Source organism: Pelobates fuscus, chromosome 6, assembly GCF_036172605.1.
Source record: "Pelobates fuscus isolate aPelFus1 chromosome 6, aPelFus1.pri, whole genome shotgun sequence".
In the NCBI taxonomy this organism is placed as follows: domain Eukaryota; kingdom Metazoa; phylum Chordata; class Amphibia; order Anura; family Pelobatidae; genus Pelobates; species Pelobates fuscus.
Genome location: NC_086322.1, coordinates 138,142,737 through 138,161,842, shown reverse-complemented (window position 1 = coordinate 138,161,842; position 19,106 = coordinate 138,142,737). Strand labels below are relative to the sequence as shown.

Here is a 19,106-nt window from a genome sequence, read left to right as displayed (position 1 = left end):
TATGAAAGAGGTGAATTACAGTTGGACAGACATATAGCGCAAATGCCAGGTTTTGTTTACATTTTGTTTCGTTCACAACTTGTACATTTGGCTGCGGTCTTAAGGGGTTAATATCTGATTCAACATGGCTGCTCAGCCAGATAAGAAAAAACCCTGAAATTAAAATAAACAATTGTTTCATTAAATGTAGTAAACAAGAAGTGACATTTTGATGACAGGTGTCCTTTAAGCAAAGTTCTGTTTCACTTGCCAAGGTAATCGATCCTGTCCATCAATCAAAATAATCCTTGGTTACGACACTTATTAGGTATGTGAGACAGTTTTGGTCAAATTCATTTCTGATGGACAGCATTGTTATCATTTACCTCTTAATATCAAGTAAAAATAGATGTCCAGGAAGACACACCCAAAATAATGACAAATTACTTTATCTGTTTCCTGATACATTATCAATTCAGAATCATTCACTAAATTTACTGGGCTTTGCCAAATTTCCACTCTCCTTAGAAACCTGAAAGGAGTTAAGGATTAAAGCTAACTATTCCTTTCCTCAAACCATATCTACACCTGCTGTTGCTACTTGAGGTAATTATGCTCTAATCTTTGTGAAACTTCCCGGATAAAAAGGATAAAGCTGCAAGATCTCTGACATTCATCTCCTGCCACATTGATGTTGTGTTTTTTTTATTTTCGTCTATGGCCCTATGTCTAATCTGTAATAGTGATAAATCCTATAAATCCCGTCTGGCACAGACTGAAGCAATTACCCTATGGCTTCCTGTGAACTCTATATATTCAACAGAAATAAAACCATGATTTGTTATTACTTTATTTCTTGGTTTGTGAGTTAGTACCTATTCTGCTTAACATAAAGAACTATTACAGTGTATTGAAGTGACTATAAAGCTATTAGGCCATGTAGAATTCTCTCTGATTTTTGTCAAAGTGTTTTCTATCAGTCTTGTAAAACAGGAATTACCTCAGCCCCCTAGCTCTCTCCCTCAACACAATACAGAGGGATTTCACTCCTTCATTAACCATCTAAATAGGGTTGCCATACCCACCATGTTTTCCTAGACACACATAATTTGCTGATGCTTAATCCTACCATAGGCCAGCACTGAGAGCCTATCATTTTATGGCTTGAGCACACAATACTTGTCTCGTGCCATCCAAATATTCGGATGCATAATCAGGCGTCCCAACTGTCCCAGTTTTCAGGACCTCTCCCACTGTTCCAACCCTGTTCCCTGGTTTCCTGCTCTTGGAGACACCAGTGAACTGACCTCAACAAGTATAACACAAACGCATTATTAGGGCACAAGGACATAGGCATCATTGTAATGAAAATATACCCAACTCGCAGGATTCAACTCGACAAAGGCCAACACAGAGGAGAGATACGTCTACCGGACCTTAGAATGGCCGTACTCGACGTATAAGAGAGGAGACAGTCAGGAACGATCCGAGGTCAAGGGCACAGAGAGACAGCGTAAACTAGGACTAGCTGGGGTCTGGTACACAGTAAACAGCAAGCCGGCAAACAGAACAGATAAGGATAAAGAGATAACGAAGTCAGGAACAAAGCCAAGGTCTATACGAAAGAACACAACTGAACACAACAAGCGCTAAAGGGAACTGCAACAGAAACCACGATAGGGCAGGGAGTAAAGGGAGAGGTAAGTTTAAATAGCTTCTAAACGAATGTGATTGGCTCCTGTCATATCCACACCCCCAAAAGGTAAGTGTATGGGGAGTGTGGCATGACAGGGGCCAATGGGAGCCTTTTGGCAATTTAGGCTCCCACTGTCTCTTTAAGAGTGCGCCCGAGACTCGCGGCGCGCTCTTAGATTCAGGCGGGACACGTGACCGCTTCTCGCGGTCACTGCCCGCCTTCCTATTGAAGCTGTCGGATGAGCCGCGCGCGGCTCGTGCAGCAGCAGGACCGCGCGCGGCTCGAAGAGAGGACCGCGGCCGGCCCCTGGATAAGGTAAGTAACGCTACAATCATTAAATGGGGGCAATTGCTGCCCCTAGATCATGCCTTGCCCCCCATCGAACTTCTATGACTTTAAATGGCTGTTTTTTACTCCTGTAGATTGAGAGCTGGCAGCTTGTGTTCTCCCTGCAATGTCTCTTTTTCAGTCTTCCAGAATGGACACTGTGTGTGCAATGAGAGATAGAGCAGTGACATCACATCCCACCGTGTGTGAGATGTGGGGAGGTGCAGGGTTGCCTGGGGAAGGAAAACAGCTTTGTGATGGCATGCTGCTGGAGAGGATAGAGAGTGAAAAGACACAAAAGGGAGGTAAGACCTGCACCCACTACAGCCCCGAACCCACCCTTGCACCCAGTAAAGCCCCTAACACCCCGCTGCACCCCGTGTTAATTTAGATCCTGGGGCTGCTCCCTGACTTCCGCTGTGTATATTTCCTGGCCAAGCTGTATCCAAATGTGATCCAGTATCCAGAAGTCTTCGTAGGCCTGCCGCCTGATGATCTTGCAACCTGAAAGAAGAAAATGACATCCTGGGTAGGCTGTCCTCAATAAAATAAAATGGTGTTCTCTGATGGCAGTGGCCTCTTACAGCAGGATAATGCACCCTTATCCATGAACCATTATCCTGCTGTAAGAGGCCATTGCAAAAATTGTTCAGGGATGGTTTGAGGAACGTGGCAAAGAGTTCAAGGTGTTGCATTGGCCTTGTAATTCCCCAGTTCTCCGATTGAGCATTTGTGGGAAGTACTGGAACAACAAATTTAATCCATAAAGTGTCCCCACCTTGCAACTTGCCAGACTTAAAGGATCTGCTGTTAATATCTTGGTGCCAGATAAGTGATTATTTTCAAATATTTCTAAAATGGAATCTTTCTGTGGGGTAATACCATTGGAAGTGGTTGGAAGGTTAGAACCTTTGTATACTTAAACCCATTCTACCTATAGCCAGGTATCCTGTTGTGGTTCTTCTTGACCCAATAACACGTTTCATGCTGATTACAGATATTTTAATTTTGACCTTGGCTTGTTTATCCTGAGCTCTGTACTCCTGACTGTTGGGTTGGTTATCATGTTTATCCTGTGTTCTCCTTCTCTTTAGTTTGGCTTGTACTCTGACATTCATTACTGTTAAGTCCGGACACTTTAAGGACTGTTAATACAGGCTTTATTGCTGTCTGTTCATACCTGGGCTTAGGCATTCAGTGTCAAGGTCCTCCCTTCTTGACAAAAATATTTTTTAAGGGAAGGATCATTACTTTAATGGTCCTTGCCTAGGTAAAAGACCTATTGTTAAAGGACACCTGGTATGCCCCAAACTGATGATCATTAGATTGAGCATATGATTGTATCTATACATTGTGCTAGCAAATCTGTAGATGAGGAGAAAACCCTATTTAAAAATTGGTATTTCTCCTAGCTGTCAGTGCTTCTGCCCTCCTGTTATAGCAACCAAGGCATGTGCAGTGGTTGCTATGGAAACTCCCTAGTTTCTAACACTGGCTAGTTAGTATAGGAATGGAGTGAGATTACTCTGTTCCAACTTTGGCAATGAAGCGTCCGAAGTAGAGAAAATCAAAGAAGTACAGAGGCGGAGTGCAGGACATCCAGGAGGTGGGTGTTACAAGAAGAGTAACAATCATGAGCGGTGCTGGAATGAAGGAAAAGCTATTAAATCTTTAAATTTTTCATTGTATAGACCATGTATCTTTATGATCTATGGTGTATTCAATGCACATGGCAGCAATTTAAAGTGTCTTTTTTTTTTTTTTAAATGATAGGGTCGCGTTATGCCTTCGTTATAATTCTTTTCATCATACTAATTTAATTTACATTTTGCAGCAGCGTCAGTTAATGGTCCTTAGATGAATCATGGTGTCAAAGTGTCTGCATTTAAAGCAAAATCAGCTTGTGATATCTTCAAACAATAACAGGTGCATGGTTTTTACTCTTATTTTGGTTTGTTTTAATTTCCGTATATTATTGTGATATCAATTAGTTTTTGGTTACCAGTCAAACAATAGTTGAAGCCATTATACACAAAAGTGCATATAGTATAAGAAATAAAGTAGGGTTTTACGAAGAAATATTATCAGAGAAAACAAAATGTCTATTTAGTACATTATTAAAATATTGTAATTGTCTTTTATTGCTATATGCAGGCACAATGAAGACTGGGGATAATTTCTAAGAGTCCTTATGTCAGTGTACTTTGGGAAACACTCATTGGGATGTGGTTGTCGAGTGTAACTTCCTGTCTGGACTTGCATTGGATCATGGAGAATATAGCCCTTCTGAACCTAGGAGAAAACAGAAAAATATAGCAAATGAAGGGTTATGTGACAATTTCTATGTGTTTACACTTGAAAGGATACACCGAGGCCGAGCACTATAGGGAACAATGCTCTTTCTGAGAATGGTGGCTCTAGATCTTGTCTGATAACAAAATAATTTGTTTGATGTCCAGCTTTAAAAGGGAGGCATCACGTCTTTGGAAATTTACACCAGTGAATAAAACATTGAAAACTTTCTGTTCTGTGTGCTAACCCTTTTCAGTGATCCTCTGATTTCTTTTAAATGTATATTAAAGGTTTAGCAGTTAACCGCACAATCCAGTTCAATAATGGCCCACACATTGCATTGGAGGAAACATTGAAACGTTATGTTCTATGACAAAAAGGGCAGAGCTTAGAACAAAGACAGACAGACTCTGTTCCAGAATAGAAGTAAATACTTGGATGTGGAGTACTAAATGTCATTTTATTTTCAGACCTTTTAAACACTTATTTGTTAAAAGTACACTATAGTCACCTGAACAACTACAGCTTATTACATCATTACCTTCAGGCTTTTTGCTGTAAGCACGGTCTTTTCAGAGAAAATGCAGTGTTTAAATTACAGCCTAGTCATACACTGTCATTCAAAGTCCCACCCTCTGCATGCAGACACTGAACTCTCCTTATAGAGATGCATTGACTCCATGTATCTCTATAAGGAGATGCTGATTGGTCAGGGCTGAGTTTGGCTTGTGCTGGCTCTGCCCCTGATCTGTCTCTATGACATTCTGAGCCAATCCAATGCTATGCTATGGGAAAGCATTGTGATTTGTTCAGAACACCACTTCTGATGATATCAGCCAAGTAGGCGGAGCAGGGACAGAGCAGTGACGGTGGGGGTGGTGTGGGGGGGGGGGGATACGGAGGTGGGGAGTAGGCAGCAGAAGGTGGTGTTTTTAACACTATAGGGTCAGGAATACATGTTTATGTTCCTGACCCTATAGTGTTCCTTCAAATAGAATAAACATGGAAAGTATACGTTCACTTTAATTTTTATTATTTTCCAATTTAACACATTATAACAAATTAATTGCCACAACCTATGCATGGTGGCAAGGTGAGGGTTAAAGTCTGGTCATCCCTGCAGTGTTAAGAGGCATATTAGGAGTTTCCAGGCACATTTAGCAGGTATCTGGGCTGACTTGGAATCCAAGTGTCATGATGGGAGACTGCAAGCTAGCTGGAGATTGGTTGGTGATGTGGCACATGGAGAATGGCATGAGAGCAAATATATGGCACAGCTATTGTCAGCAGTGTATGGAATGCACTATATAATTTGGAATAATTGGTAGTGCTAAGTTTGGAACCCCATCTCCCTTTCTTTCTTTGTGTTTATTTTGTTTCTCATTTTCTAACTTGCGTCATTGTCGTGGTGTTTGCATTCATAGAGAGTGCAGAATCATCCTTTTTTTTTATAAAGCTTCAAGGATGTATGTCTATTTGATTTTGGATTAGGCCAGTTGGTTATAAATGACTGACTGAATACATGAATATGAATTTTAAATTGTTTGTCTTTTTATTTAAAGGCATGAATAATATTTTGGTATGTTCTTGTAATTGAAAAATAAACATCACAATCGTTGTCCAATCTGAAAAGTAATGCATGTGTCTGTGTTTGTTGTGTGGTCACTTATTCTATTTTATGTTTTATTATTTATTGACTGCCATGCAAATGTTAAACAATTTATTTTATTTGGCTTGCTTACTGTTGAAGTCATGACGAGCAATGAATCTATTAGTTGATGTTACTCAGGATTAACTTTGATCACAAATGCCATTGAACGATGATCATGGGAAGAAACTCACTTTTTGTTAGCTATGACATAAATGCAAGGATTGTAGAAGGTTGAGGATTTGGCAAATAGAGGAGCTATTATGGCCATAGCTGGTGAGATTTGTTTTGGATCCCCGAAGGATGACCATAAGCATACAATAGAATAAGGAGACCAGGCCACCAGGAACATCACGATCATCACCATAGACATCTGAAAAATTGAAAAAGTGTTATAGTGTTTACACAATTGGCAATGTACAATATAGGCTCATGATTTTGTGTATTAGTCTGATTTCATCAACCTCAAGATGAACCATTCATGAAGACTAACCTTTAGCAGTAATGACTACAGCAAGTAACCACCGTGTACCAACTTGACCATCACAAACATCAGACATTAGAAATATGTGAAAATGGTCACATTTTACACACACTAATACTGTTCCCAATAAAATCTTCTATAAGTTTCCATGTAATCATGCTGTGGTCTCATTAATCTTGACCATCTGTTATCAGTAATGCATTAGCAGCAATGATTGTGGCAGCTCTACAAACATCTGCAGAAGAATGTATATAATAGAAGCCAAGAGTAACAAAAGCTGCTTTGATGTCCTGTGTCACTTTGGGTTTTGTAATTATATTTATTAATTTATTTAACTTGGATAGGAGTAGAATAATAGGTAAGGGTAGGAGTAGAATAGTAGGTTGGTAGAATAGTATTCCCTGAATAAGACTTAGTGTGTTTTTTAATCACAGTTGCAGGAGAGGAATCAATTGGGTGTTATTAACAGTTTAATTGATATGCTTTTGTGAAGAAGTGAGTTTTTATATAATATGCTATTAATTCTTATATGAAAGTTGCATACAATAAACTGTGTGTCGGTTTTAAAATATACTAGATATCTGAACTATTTTGTGTGTCTGCTCTTAGTTACATGACACTCCGAGAAACATGGTGAAGGCACTTGCTTGAAGATTCCTCCAGTGAAAATCTGCAGAATTTCATTTAAATGCCACATTACCAGTTTCTGCTTGTGAGAGCAATTTGCCCACAATAAACTTACACTAGTGGTTATGAAATCAACCTATCTTTATTATGTTCCTCTTTATTATGTTCCTCTAAGTGGACTGTATCGCCATTCATTTTGTTATATTGTCCAGCTTAAGTACAATTGCATTACAAAGTCATACTAACTGCAGATTGGTACAGACAGGCATCTTAAAGTTCAGAATTATAGTATATCTTTTTTTCCTTTTTGAGAAACAATTGGAAATTGATTCAATGTGTGGTTTATTCTCCTTTAAAGGAAGACTAACAGGGGCAGCAGGCACCCTGTGCTAGCCTTCCCGCCTTCTCACTGAGCGGTATTACAATAGATCTGCAGCTTTTGCAAGCTGTTTTAGATATACCCCAATGATATAAAAAAAAATGCATGCATGTTTTCATTGGAACTATATCTACTACACAGTGATTTAAAAAAAATGTTTTATGGGCAATGGTGTGTTCCTTTAAGAACAACATCAAGAATAGATGAGTGAAAGACTGAAGCTTATGGATGTGAGATATGGATCGCTTCCCCTGTCTTTGTAGTATTTCAGGACAGAATAATTATGTTGTTGTTTTAAATCGCCCCCTCTCAATTATGAATGAGGAAGATTAGAATTCCTTCTTTGTAAACCGGTATACAAACGTGACTCATTGATAGGTGCAGGACTAACACTTTATGTTAATATCTTAGACCTTGTTGAGTGCAACTCCTCCCAATTATGCATAAGTTAATGAATGGTTCATCTTAAAGTCACTGCCAGATAATGATTCCGGATTGGTTAGACAGCAGTAGCCAATTAGAATAATTTCTGATTGGCTACTTATCTTGAAATTGTTCAGTTCCCCTTGAAGAGTCGCCTGAATGGCGAAATGCACGTCGGGGCTCAGCTCAGTTTTATCCTTTTGTGAATAGTTTCTGAAATTATTAGTTTGTCAATTAGTTTACAAACATTAGTTTGTAACTGAGCCTGTTTTTAATTATTATCCAAGTGGTTTGCTGCTATAAGAATAGCTAGTGAGTTTTTGATCTATATAGATGCCCATGAAGGCCCAGTTCAGACACCGTGAAGCCATACCATATCAATAGGATAACAGCTGGAACTAATCTTGACACTATTTTCATCCTTCCTCTAAAGTATTAATTATTCTTATCAGACAGTCTCAAAGCACTGTTTAATTGGATGTACATATTCTTGCTCTCCCCTGGAGCAATTCCATCAATACCACTTAACATTTTCTGTTAGTTTTTCAAGGGAATTGCAACATTAAACTTTACACTGTTGCAAAGTGCCTCAGAAACAGTGTTTTGTTGTATCAGTCACTGCTTGTTGTTACCAAGTTTGACTTTACCTTCCATGGTTCACAGGTAGCCTGGCCAGCTACTTTCCTAAAGAGAACGTGCAGGATGTGTATATACTTTGGATTTATTTACTTTGATAATTGACATTTGTGTATATACTTTGTTTTGTATTCTTTATTTATGATAATTACTTTATATCCAAGTGTTTTACGTTTGAAGAATATTATTAAACGTCCAGTTTTAAACTACTAACATTAGGTCTGGGCATTACTCTGTCCCTTGTGAAATTATATATTTCCACCCAGTCAATCCCTCTTTTCTGATGTGGATGTGAAAGATATTTAATACAAGTTACAAATACACTGTACAGATATGTAGCCTATTTAGGCCAAATAATTGTCCTACATATTTAAAGTCGGTTTAATATTTTCTAAAATTCCCATTTTCGTTATATAATCTTGCATGCAGTATAACCTATTCATCAGAAAAGTGTTAAACAGTGAGTTGGGGTGAATTGAAAAACACATTTGTTAAACATAAGTCATACTATCCTGGCCCATATGCTAATAAAATACATGAGATGAAGAATTTCTACAGTTCTCCTATAAGCCTTTATTTACTTATATATATATATATATGATTCTTTTCTCTTTATTTATTTATTTATGATATTTACAAAGCGCCAAACATATACCGCAGTGCTGAAATATATCCTCTTTATATATTCTCTTTCATTTACCTTTGTTACATCGGCTTGATCTGACCAGTCCACGTTGCTGTTGCCAAGGCTGTTTCGGCTGCTATATCCTTTCATGGTGCGGGACACATTGTAATAACAGTAAAACATCACCAGGAGTGGGATCACAAAATTTACTGCAACCACACTCATTGTATATGACACAAAAGACCTGTTTGAGAAGACACAGCATGAAAACATATATAGACAAGATTTTCTACTGTCATGTAACTAAAATCAGGTCAAAAGAGTAGATATTATAACAATCTGTTCCCAAAAGCCACTAGTGAACATTTCCCAGGTTATCATCAAGCCATCGCTTTACATGTTTCATTATGGTTAACATACTACTTCCTTTTATAAGAGTGGCAGCACAGCATACAAAGAGACTATTATATATCGTATTTATTGGTTAGGGTGTTTTAAAAAAAAAGTACAACTGTCATAAAATGTTTGCTTCAAATTTTTTGTTACATTTAATGAAACAATGATATATATACACATATATATCTGACACTTGTCCTTCTGCCTACAAATCACTATTTTCTTTTCTTGGCTTATTTGTGTGTTTTGCTCCCCTCCATGTGAGATGCCCCACCATTTTACCATGCTAGGAAAGTTCTCTTCAATAGTGTGCCAGAATAGCTATCCAATTTAAAAAAAAATATATATATATAAAAACAAATATATATATATATATATACACACACACACACACACTATGCCAGGGTGCACTCTTCAGCCAATGCAATAGTTCCACCAATAAAAAGCACTCACTGGGCTCGTCAAGACAAGCCCAATGAGTGCTCTTTATGTGTGGAGAGTGTGTGTGATCCAGGATCTTTACATAGTGCAAATTACACCATATAAATATTCAAGGTTACTTTATACAGGATTACTATATTGGATGGTTTTAGTATGCATGTTAATGTATTTAAAATATAAAGTAATATAAAGTAAAAATAAAAATAAAAAAGACAAAAATCTTACGCATCATTTTTCCTCCAATTAATGGTACATGTAGCTCCAGTGGGATCAGGAGCATAACTTGACCATCCCACTATGGGCATCACAGACCAGAAGACAGCATTTATCCATGCAGCAAGGATAAGAGCCGCATAGTGACAGCCTGTAATTCTTCTTCCTGGAATACATGAAGTGTTAGAATGCTGGGTGAATTTAATTTACATATTGGCTCTCTTAAAGAAGGTCTGAGAGCAGTTGGAGAATTAAATATAACCTAATTTTTCATATATTTAAAACGAGGTTCATACTCTCAAATTTGACAATAACATAATGCTATCAAAATATATTAATGAACACATTGTGTCTGCAGAATAAGCAAAATGGGGTAATAGACATAGCTATGCTGAGCAGTAAAGACTTGGACTAGACTTTTCAAATATATCTCCACTGTTAAACAAGGATTTCTCAGGCATGTTCATTTTTATTTTTACATTTTTTAATATTCTTTATTTTTACTTTTCTGTGCATATCATAACAAGAGATCTTGCAATGCCACAACAGCATTGGCAAGCATGTTAGAAACATACATAAGGAAACATTGGCATTATAGTCAAAGAAAGGCACAGTGTTCTGAGAATAATAAAAGAGTTATGCAGAAACTGCCCATCCGAACCAGTTTTTGGGGTAGTGTGAGTAAACCTACTACAATTACTGCAGCCATGTGTGGTATGCTAGAATACTGGGGTTAGTATTAGAGGAGTTAAAGCGCTTAATGTCATGCATAAAAACATGTGCCTCCTACTCATCTAGGACAGTATGCCTTGTCCTAAAGCTAGGAATGAAGGCTGACAGGTTAATAAAGTTTTACCCTCAAGGCCTAGGAGAACCGTTTCAGCTATGTGTGCATATCTTGAGGCAGGGGAAGGGAGAGTTGGGCATATAGCCAACCCAACTGAGAGCAGGGTGTGAAATATTTCTTGGTAAAGTGAAAGGTATAGATCAAAATATAAACATATGGTAAGGAATAAACATGCAAACAATTCTATACTATATACAGCCCACTTATGGTGGGTACACTTGGTTTAAGGTATCAGTCAAAGCCCAGTTTGTGGCCACAACATAAGTGTAGGCCCGCCTAGGTCACAACATAAGCAGTTGTGTAGGCCCGACTTGTTGTAGAGAGTCCAATGGGAGGCCGAGGGGCTCTAAGAGAGCTTGTGCTTCTTGTAGGTCTTGAATGGTGTATGGACAGGCTCCTTGCAGGACCAGCAGGGCATGGGAGAGATGCCATTGATTGCAGGGTCTCTAAGTAGTTTGGTAAATGGTTGGAGGGATCTCCGCCACTGCAGAGTGCTGCCTGGTAGGTCAGCATGGAAGGTGTGGGCCATGTTCTCGAATGCGTAAAGCGAGGATCCTCTGAGGGCTGCCAGCACCGCAGCCTTATCTCTGTGGTTTGAAAACGCACCACTAAATCTCTGGGCACAGACTCTGGTGCCCTCTGTGGCTTGGGGACACAGAATACACCTTCCAATACAATATTGTTGTATTGGAGTCAGAGTGGCCTCCTCAGCAAATGTGAAGTTCAGCCGCTGGTATGTATATGTATGTATGTATGTATGTATGTATGTATGTGTGGAAAGGAAGAGGAAGGGATCACTTATTATCTTTCACTAGTAACCTCTCACACAGGAAATGCTTTGCAGGAAGAGCAGTGAAAGCTCAACTCCTCTTAAAAACGTAACACCTCATATGCCCCAATACTAAATTTAATCCAACAATCTCAAAACACCCCCTATATCCAAATGTAACCTCACTCTGATCCTAAAAAGCTCATAAACTACAACTGTAACCCTTCTCAAACTGTTATTTTTGTTAACACTAAACATCCTATGTAATCCAACTGTTTATGTTAACCCCTCTCTAACATTAATCCACCCCTTTACTCTAACCAGTGTCAGCATTATCTTTAATCCTGCATGCATTTACACTACGGCATACACTCACTATATTCACACATTACAAGTAGGAATATTCAGGTACATGTACAAACATACATTCCAAGGCACTTTACAGTGGGACGAACAGACATATAGTTGTAACCAGACAAGTTGGACACACAGGAACAGAGGGGTTAAGGGCCCTGCTCAATGAGCTTACATGCTAGAGGGAGTGGGGTAAAGTGACACAAAAGGTAAGGATAGTATTAGACTAATGACAGTTGTTATTAACAGTTTAATTGATACGCTTTTATGAAGAAGTGGGTTTTTAATGATTTTTTTTTTAAGGAGTGGAAAATGGGTGAGCATTTAACGGAGGAGGGAAGTGATTTCCACAGGAACGGTGCAGTCCTGGAGAAGTCTTGAAGGCGAGTATCAGAGGTGGGAGTACGGACAGAAGATAGACGCAAGTCTTCAGCAGAGCGTAAGGGCCTAGATGGGACATACTTGTGTATTGGTGAGGATAGAACCAGAATTTAAATTGAGCCTTATATCCTACAGGAAGCCAATGTAAGGACTGACAGAAGGGTGAGGCATGGGAGGTGCTGGCGGACAGGAAGATGAGCCTCGCCGCCGCATTCATTATGGACTGTAACTGCGCAAGTTGGGAGCACGTAAGACTACTGAGAAGCGGATTACAGTAGTCAAGGCGAGAAAGGACAATGGAATGGACCAGCACCTTAGTTGCATCTGGCCTTAAGTAAGGTCGGATGCGCGCAATGTTTTTGAGATGGAAATGACAGGATTTGGCGATAGACTGAACATGAGGTGTGAAGGAGAGGTCGGAGTCAAAGAGAACACCTAGGCAGCGAGCCTGCATGGTGGAGCAGATGGTAGCACCTTTGACTTGGAGGGAGACAGACACAGGAGTAGCAACACTTGAGGGAGGAAAATACTAGAATTTCAGTTTTGGTCAAGTTGAGTTTAAGGAAGTGGGCAGCCATCCAGTTAGAAATAGCAGAGAGGCAGTCAGAGAGACTAGTCAAGAGATGAGGAGAGGACAGGTAGATTTGCGTGTCATCCGCATAGAAATTATATTGGAAGCCAAAGGAGCTAATGAGTTTACCAAGGGAGGCAGTATAGATAGAGAACAGTAGGGGACCAAGGACTGAACCTTGGGGGACACCAACAGAGAGGAGTTGGGGACAAGAAGCAGAGCCAGATTAAAGAATGCTGGGAGAGGTAGGAGGAGCACCAGGAGAGAGCAACATCTTGTAGACCGATATTGCGGAGGATGAGAAGAAGGTGTTGATAATCAACAGTGTCAAAAGCCGCAGACAGGTCAAGGAGAATTAGGATAGAGTAGTGACCATGAGATTTTGCAGCGAGTAGATCATTGGATACTTTGAGTGCTTAGCAATTTCGCATACACAACACTTTCAAGGATCTTGGATGCAAAAAGCAGTAGCGAGATAGGACGGTAGTTGGATGGGGAGTTAGGGTCAAGGTTGGGCTTCTTTAGAATTGGGGTTACAGTTGCATGTTTAAAGGGCGATGGAAATATGCCAGAGGAACGAGAGTGAGAGATTGAGAATTTTAGTGAGAGGTGGAGAAAGAGAAGAAGACAGAGTATGGATGAGATGCGAGGGAATTGTATCCAGGGAGCAGGTGGTGGGGCAGGAGGACTAGAGCAGAGCAGAAACCTCTTCCACTGTGCGAATGAACATAGAACAGCAGAGGGAGTAAGGTTAGGGGAAGTATTGTAAGGGGAGGAAGAAAGATGAGAGATCTCTTCCCTGATTGTAAAGATCTTGTCAGTGAAGTGAGTTGCAAAGTCTGAGGCGGTCAAGTTAGTAGGTGGAGGAGGAACAATAGGGCGAAGAAGAGAGTTAAATGTGTGAAATAGTCGTTTGGGTTCGCGGGAGAGTGTGGCTATTAGGGTATTGAAGTAATTTACTTTTGCAGAGGAAAGAGCCAAGCTGTATGAGCGCAGCATAAATTTATAGTGGAGAAAATCAGATGCACAGTGAGACTTTGTCCAACAGAGTTCTGCAGTTCTGGAGCATTGTTGGAGGTATCGAGTCAGCTTGGTGTGCCAAGGTTGTTGTTGGAGGCACCTGCTGCATTTAAATGTAGGAGGTACCATGATGTCTAGTTGAGAGGAGAGGGTGGAATTGTAGAAGGAAGTTGCGGAGCTAGGACAGGTGAGGTTTGAGATGGGTAAAAGTAGAGTTTGGAGATTAGTGGAGAAATGCTCTAGGTCGAGACATTGGAGGTTTCCGTGAGATTGATGTTCAGACGGTGGTGTCAATTCAGTCTTAGGTATGCCGATGTCAAAAGTCAGCAGATGGTGATAGAGGAAAGGGAATATTGGAAATATTAGAGGCGGTACAGAGATTCGTGAAGGCGAGATCAATAGTGGTTCCCGCTGTATGGGTTGCTAAATTGGATCATTGCTTAAGGCCAAAGGAGGAGGTTACAGAGAGCATTTATGTTGTTTAAAGCAAACACAGACTAATAGGAATCCATGTTTAAAATGGAATGAGGCAAAAACGTGATTCTTTGTTAAACTAATTTGCATGTGTCCACCCAGAATCCTTTGCGGTAGTACCATCACTGCAGATCTGTGATTTCTGTTGTTAAAACAAGTCTTATGGCTTGACTGGTGTGCAGATTTTTGTTTAACCCCTTAAGGACCAAACTTCTGGAATAAAAGGGGATCATGACATGTCACACATGTCATGTGTCCTTAAGGGGTTAAAGGACCACTATAGACACTTAGACTACTTCAGGTCAATGAAATGGTCTGGGTGTCAGGTCCCCCTAGTTTTAACCCTGCAACTGAAAACATAGCAATTTCAGAGAAACTGCTATGTTTAGACTGCTGGGTTAATTCAGCCTCTAGTGGCCATCTGTTCTCTAGTGGCTGTCATTGAGTAATGCTTTCCTATGAGCGGGTTTGAATGCATTCGCACGCCTCTGGCCTCGCGTGTGCATTCGGCTCCACCCAAGGGAGGGAGCCTGGCGCTGGATTAAGGTAAGTGGCCGAAGGGGTTTTAACCCCATCAGCGTCGAGGGAGGGGGGCCGTGTGTGTGTGTGTGTGTGTGTGTGTGTGTCTGTACAAATGTTACCTTCTGCAGTCTCTGCATTCTTCAAAATCAAAATAATTACAAAAAACGTTGTAATATCTATCTTTATGAAAAACATGTGGAAGCAACTGGTAACTGTGTACACACTGGGGTGATTCCCCTTGACAGGGTTTTATTACTTATGTGGGTATTGGGTAACAAAAATCCATTGCTTATATCGCTCACCCTATCCAGGTCATTCAGTATCCTGTTTGTTTTCGGGGTTTGGCAACCTGCCACTGGAACCCTCTCTGTTCTTCTTTCTATTTGATTTTTAATCTTTCTTTTAACTAAACTCAGGATCACATTTGTTGCTACACTATAATTTTAAAATTGAATACATTTTAAATTGTACACAATAAATTCTCTAAAAAATAAAAACAGTGCTTACTATACCTATGTCAGGTTTGCAGATTGTCAGGTATCGGTCGATAGCAACAACCGTAAGTAATCCAATGCTTGCCATACCAAAGAATATGTTCAAGCCAGCGTAAATCTGTACGTGAAAAAGCATACGATCACACACTTGCACACAGAAATGTACCAAAATTCTAAAATTCTTTGAGTCTGCCTTATAGAAATAGTCAGACATTTTAAAGTTATGTAATTGCTGTCTAAGTAATGTCATGGAAAGTTGTTGTGAGTGTCCAGGTTAAGGATTAGAAACATTTATCTGAGTAAAAGAAATGGTACATAAATGATTGCTAGGAGGAAGGGACAAATGCTATTGTTCAGGCCTAAAAATGAGAAATACCAGTTTCTGTGAATGTTAAAACTTGCAAATAAATGTTTAAAAAATGCAACCACACTGTGCAAACGTATAACATGATATAAATACAAAAAGAGAAGTCCTGCGCTTAGTCCCATGCTGGACCAGCTGCAATGACTACAATACACATCAGCCCCAATATATAGTAAAAACCATGATATGCTGCTTATTGTACTTACAAAGCTAATAGATAACTAATTACAAATATTGCTGATTTTCTTTAAAAAAAAAAGTAATGGTTCCAAGAACCATAACAACTATTAACTGCAGCAATTTGTAAAAAATAAAATAAAAGAATATCTTTCAGAGTACCTGGATCAATTTTTGTCAAGTTTCTGCTCTCTCTCTTTCACTACAACAGAGCAGAGCTGCAGTTAAACTGTATAGTGTATAAACATACTACGACAGCCGAGGTATGGCTGTTAATCATTTTTTTATGGAATTCCACTTATTGTGAAGAGTAGATTTGCTGCTGGGGAATAAACTATCTATCCTATAAACACCTGCTGAGCAGAGGTTGGCACATGAGACCACACCGGAAAGAATGAGAAGCTTCTGATTGGTTAAGCCTCTTCCTGGGAGGTATACATCTGCTAGTTGTGTATATCATTTTAAACAATCAATCTTTTACTTTTTAACCTTATTTCTCAATATACTTCAGGCCAGGATAATGTACCTGACATCCTGTGTTTCCAAACTTCCAACTTCCATGTATATCAGATGCAGCAGACATTGGATACCCAATCCCACTGACTCCAATGTCAGTGAAGGCCAAATTAATGATGATTGCATTGGTTGCTGTGCGGAGCTCCTTATATTTAACAAAGATTCCCAGAACTATAAGATTGCTCAAAAGGCTTACTATACCTGGGAACAAATGTACAAAACATGACACTAATTTATTAAAAGGAAAGAAAACACAAAAACAAAACTGCACAACACTGAAATCATGAAACAGTAGATAGTGTGCAGATAATTTCTCTCAGATTTAATACAAAGCAATTTTATCAGAAGCAATTACTACTTGAATTCCAAAACATGAAACTTTCACCAGATGATTCATGAAAGTGGGAATTTTCTGAATTCAAAAGTGAATTTCAAATTTTAGATCAAAACTGCGAATCTGGAAAATTTCTCCACGTTAGCAAAGTTTTCAGTTTTTTTTCACCTAAAACATTTAGTTAAATTCCAGAGTGCAGCAAGTTAAAATACAAATGGCAATACTGATATGTTAATGGTGAGCTAATCGTTGGCTTCGAGTCAGCTGACCCTTCCAACCAATCAGCAGCACCCCTGTTCAAGGTAGTCAGAGGTTTCCTGTTTGAGGAATCTGAAAGAAGCAGGACGGGGCGGAGCTAAACAGCGCTGGAGAGAGAAAGAGACCGTGTTTAAACCATATGTGAATGTTTTAACCCCTAAAGGTAATCAGAAGGCAGGGTCTTACTTGCATCATAACAACATAATTCCAGTTAAGTTGTTATGGTACCTGGAGTGTTCCTATAAGGCAAACATAGCTGGTTTGGAGAAATAATTCAACTCATACATTGGACATTTTATTCTTAAATTTGCCAAATGCAATGTTTATCAGTATGATGGAGGCACTGTATGCATAGTTAAAGGAACACTATCGTGTTAGGAATACAAACAGTGCTGGTGTGGCTGTTTAGGTCCCTAGTCCCACTTATAGATATCTGAAAAGGTGACTCAACTTACCTTTTCTCACATGCCATGCCAATCTCACTGCAGCTGGTCCTGCCTTCCTCCACCTTTGTGGTTGAGATTCTTTGTGAAAATCTTCTTTATTTCAGCCAATCAAATGTTTTACTATGCTAAAAGCATTGAGAGGCAATTGCGCATGTGTAGTAAAAGCACCATATCAATCTGTATCTCCTCAGATTTTTATCAATGCAGCTCTATGGGGAATGTTCAGTGATAACTTGCATATCACCGAGTCACTGTGCAGCCCTGACACAGGAAGCACCTCTAGTGGCTGTCTGAGTGACTGCCACTAGGTGTTACTAAGCAGCAATGTAAACACTGCCTTTTCTCTGGACAGGATATAGACACCAGAACCACTATATAAAGCTGTAGTCTAGTGACTATACTGTCCTTTAAACAATTTAAAGGAGTAGTCAAATTAAAAACTTTTTTTTCACCTGTGATAACGTGTCCCATGACAAGAAACACTCTCTGCCCCGTCCTCATCCACTGTGTTTTTTTATGTAAGAATAAAGCCAAATGTAAGGCCTTTGTAAATTTTTTAGGATGGACGCTTGTTTAGCATCCCACTGCAAAGAGACTTTTTTTTTGTACACTATATCAGTTAGAGTTACTTATCGTTACTTATTGTACTGTATTGTACTTATTGTACTATAAAAAGGTATGAATTGGCGATTTAGCTTCCCCCCCCCCCCATGTTATTAATTCAGTTCAAATATATGTGTAGTCTTAAAGTGTTATGGAATAATCACAACATTTCTCTTCATTACAAAAATGCCAAATGTGACCAGTGATCCCCTATCATGTACAACACTGTGGCAATCAAACTAGCGATCACAGGGTGTAGGGTTTGAAAACATGAACAAATTAAATATACACAGAATACCACAAAAAATATTTTGTCCATACCTGCAGTAATCAGATAAGCTGCTACAATATTGTGCTCAGTCTGGGAAAAGACAGAATAACCTTCAGTTGAAGCATTTGGAGATATATTTTCAAAAGGGAGCAGAGTTATATACTCTGAGGTCTTGTCCATTGCAAACCGTTAGTGCTCCAGATTTGCACTAAAGACAAAAGCACAGTACGGAGTTAGTTTTCCCCATTATGTCATGGATTGTGAACAGGCGTTAAATGGGTGCATATCTGAAAGGATTCAAGCTGCAGGTCTGTATTGAGCAAAGCTTGTTAGAGAAACAAAGACCTGCACATAACTTCAGACACTCAACAATGCAACGCTAAGACTCCATTCATAGTGTCTCTTCTTAAACCAGTCACATGCCCCTCATTACGGCACAGCATCAACATTAAACAGATTATTTCCCTGCTGTACAACTAAGATTTGGTACGCCCCCCCACCCCCACATTAAGAATGTTACTCCAACCACAAAACCGTGT

The 19,106-nt window shown here is 39.4% G+C and overlaps 1 protein-coding gene across 2 annotated transcripts; it reads right to left on the bottom strand.

The window, feature by feature from the left end:
• Positions 1-4,019: 4,019 nt before the first annotated feature.
• Positions 4,020-18,932, bottom strand: RRH (retinal pigment epithelium-derived rhodopsin homolog). Of its 2 annotated transcripts, none has more exons than XM_063460054.1 (7): positions 18,618-18,932; positions 16,666-16,850; positions 15,617-15,716; positions 10,179-10,332; positions 9,192-9,360; positions 6,137-6,315; positions 4,020-4,294 (listed from the first exon to the last, which is right to left on the bottom strand). In XM_063460054.1, exons 1-7 carry the CDS (start codon positions 18,745-18,747, stop codon positions 4,192-4,194), a joined length of 1,020 nt encoding a protein of 339 aa, XP_063316124.1. In that variant the 5' UTR covers positions 18,748-18,932; the 3' UTR covers positions 4,020-4,191. The 2 variants fall into 2 exon arrangements, with proteins under 2 accessions (XP_063316124.1, XP_063316123.1); XM_063460053.1 differs by having other exon boundaries at positions 4,021-4,294; positions 16,666-16,856.
• Positions 18,933-19,106: the final 174 nt, after the last annotated feature.

What these genes read in the sequence shown, in the direction of transcription:
- RRH (XM_063460053.1), bottom strand. Translation starts at nt 18,747, where the DNA reads ATGGACAAGACCTCAGAGTATATAACTCTGCTCCCTTTTGAAAATATA. An exon ending in AGCTTATCTGATTACTGCAG is followed by an intron (nt 16,857 to 18,617) that starts GTATGGACAAAA and finishes ATTTGTTCCCAG; the next exon opens with GTATAGTAAGCCTTTTGAGC. An exon ending in AATCTGCAAACCTGACATAG is followed by an intron (nt 10,333 to 15,616) that starts GTATAGTAAGCA and finishes CATGTATTCCAG; the next exon opens with GAAGAAGAATTACAGGCTGT.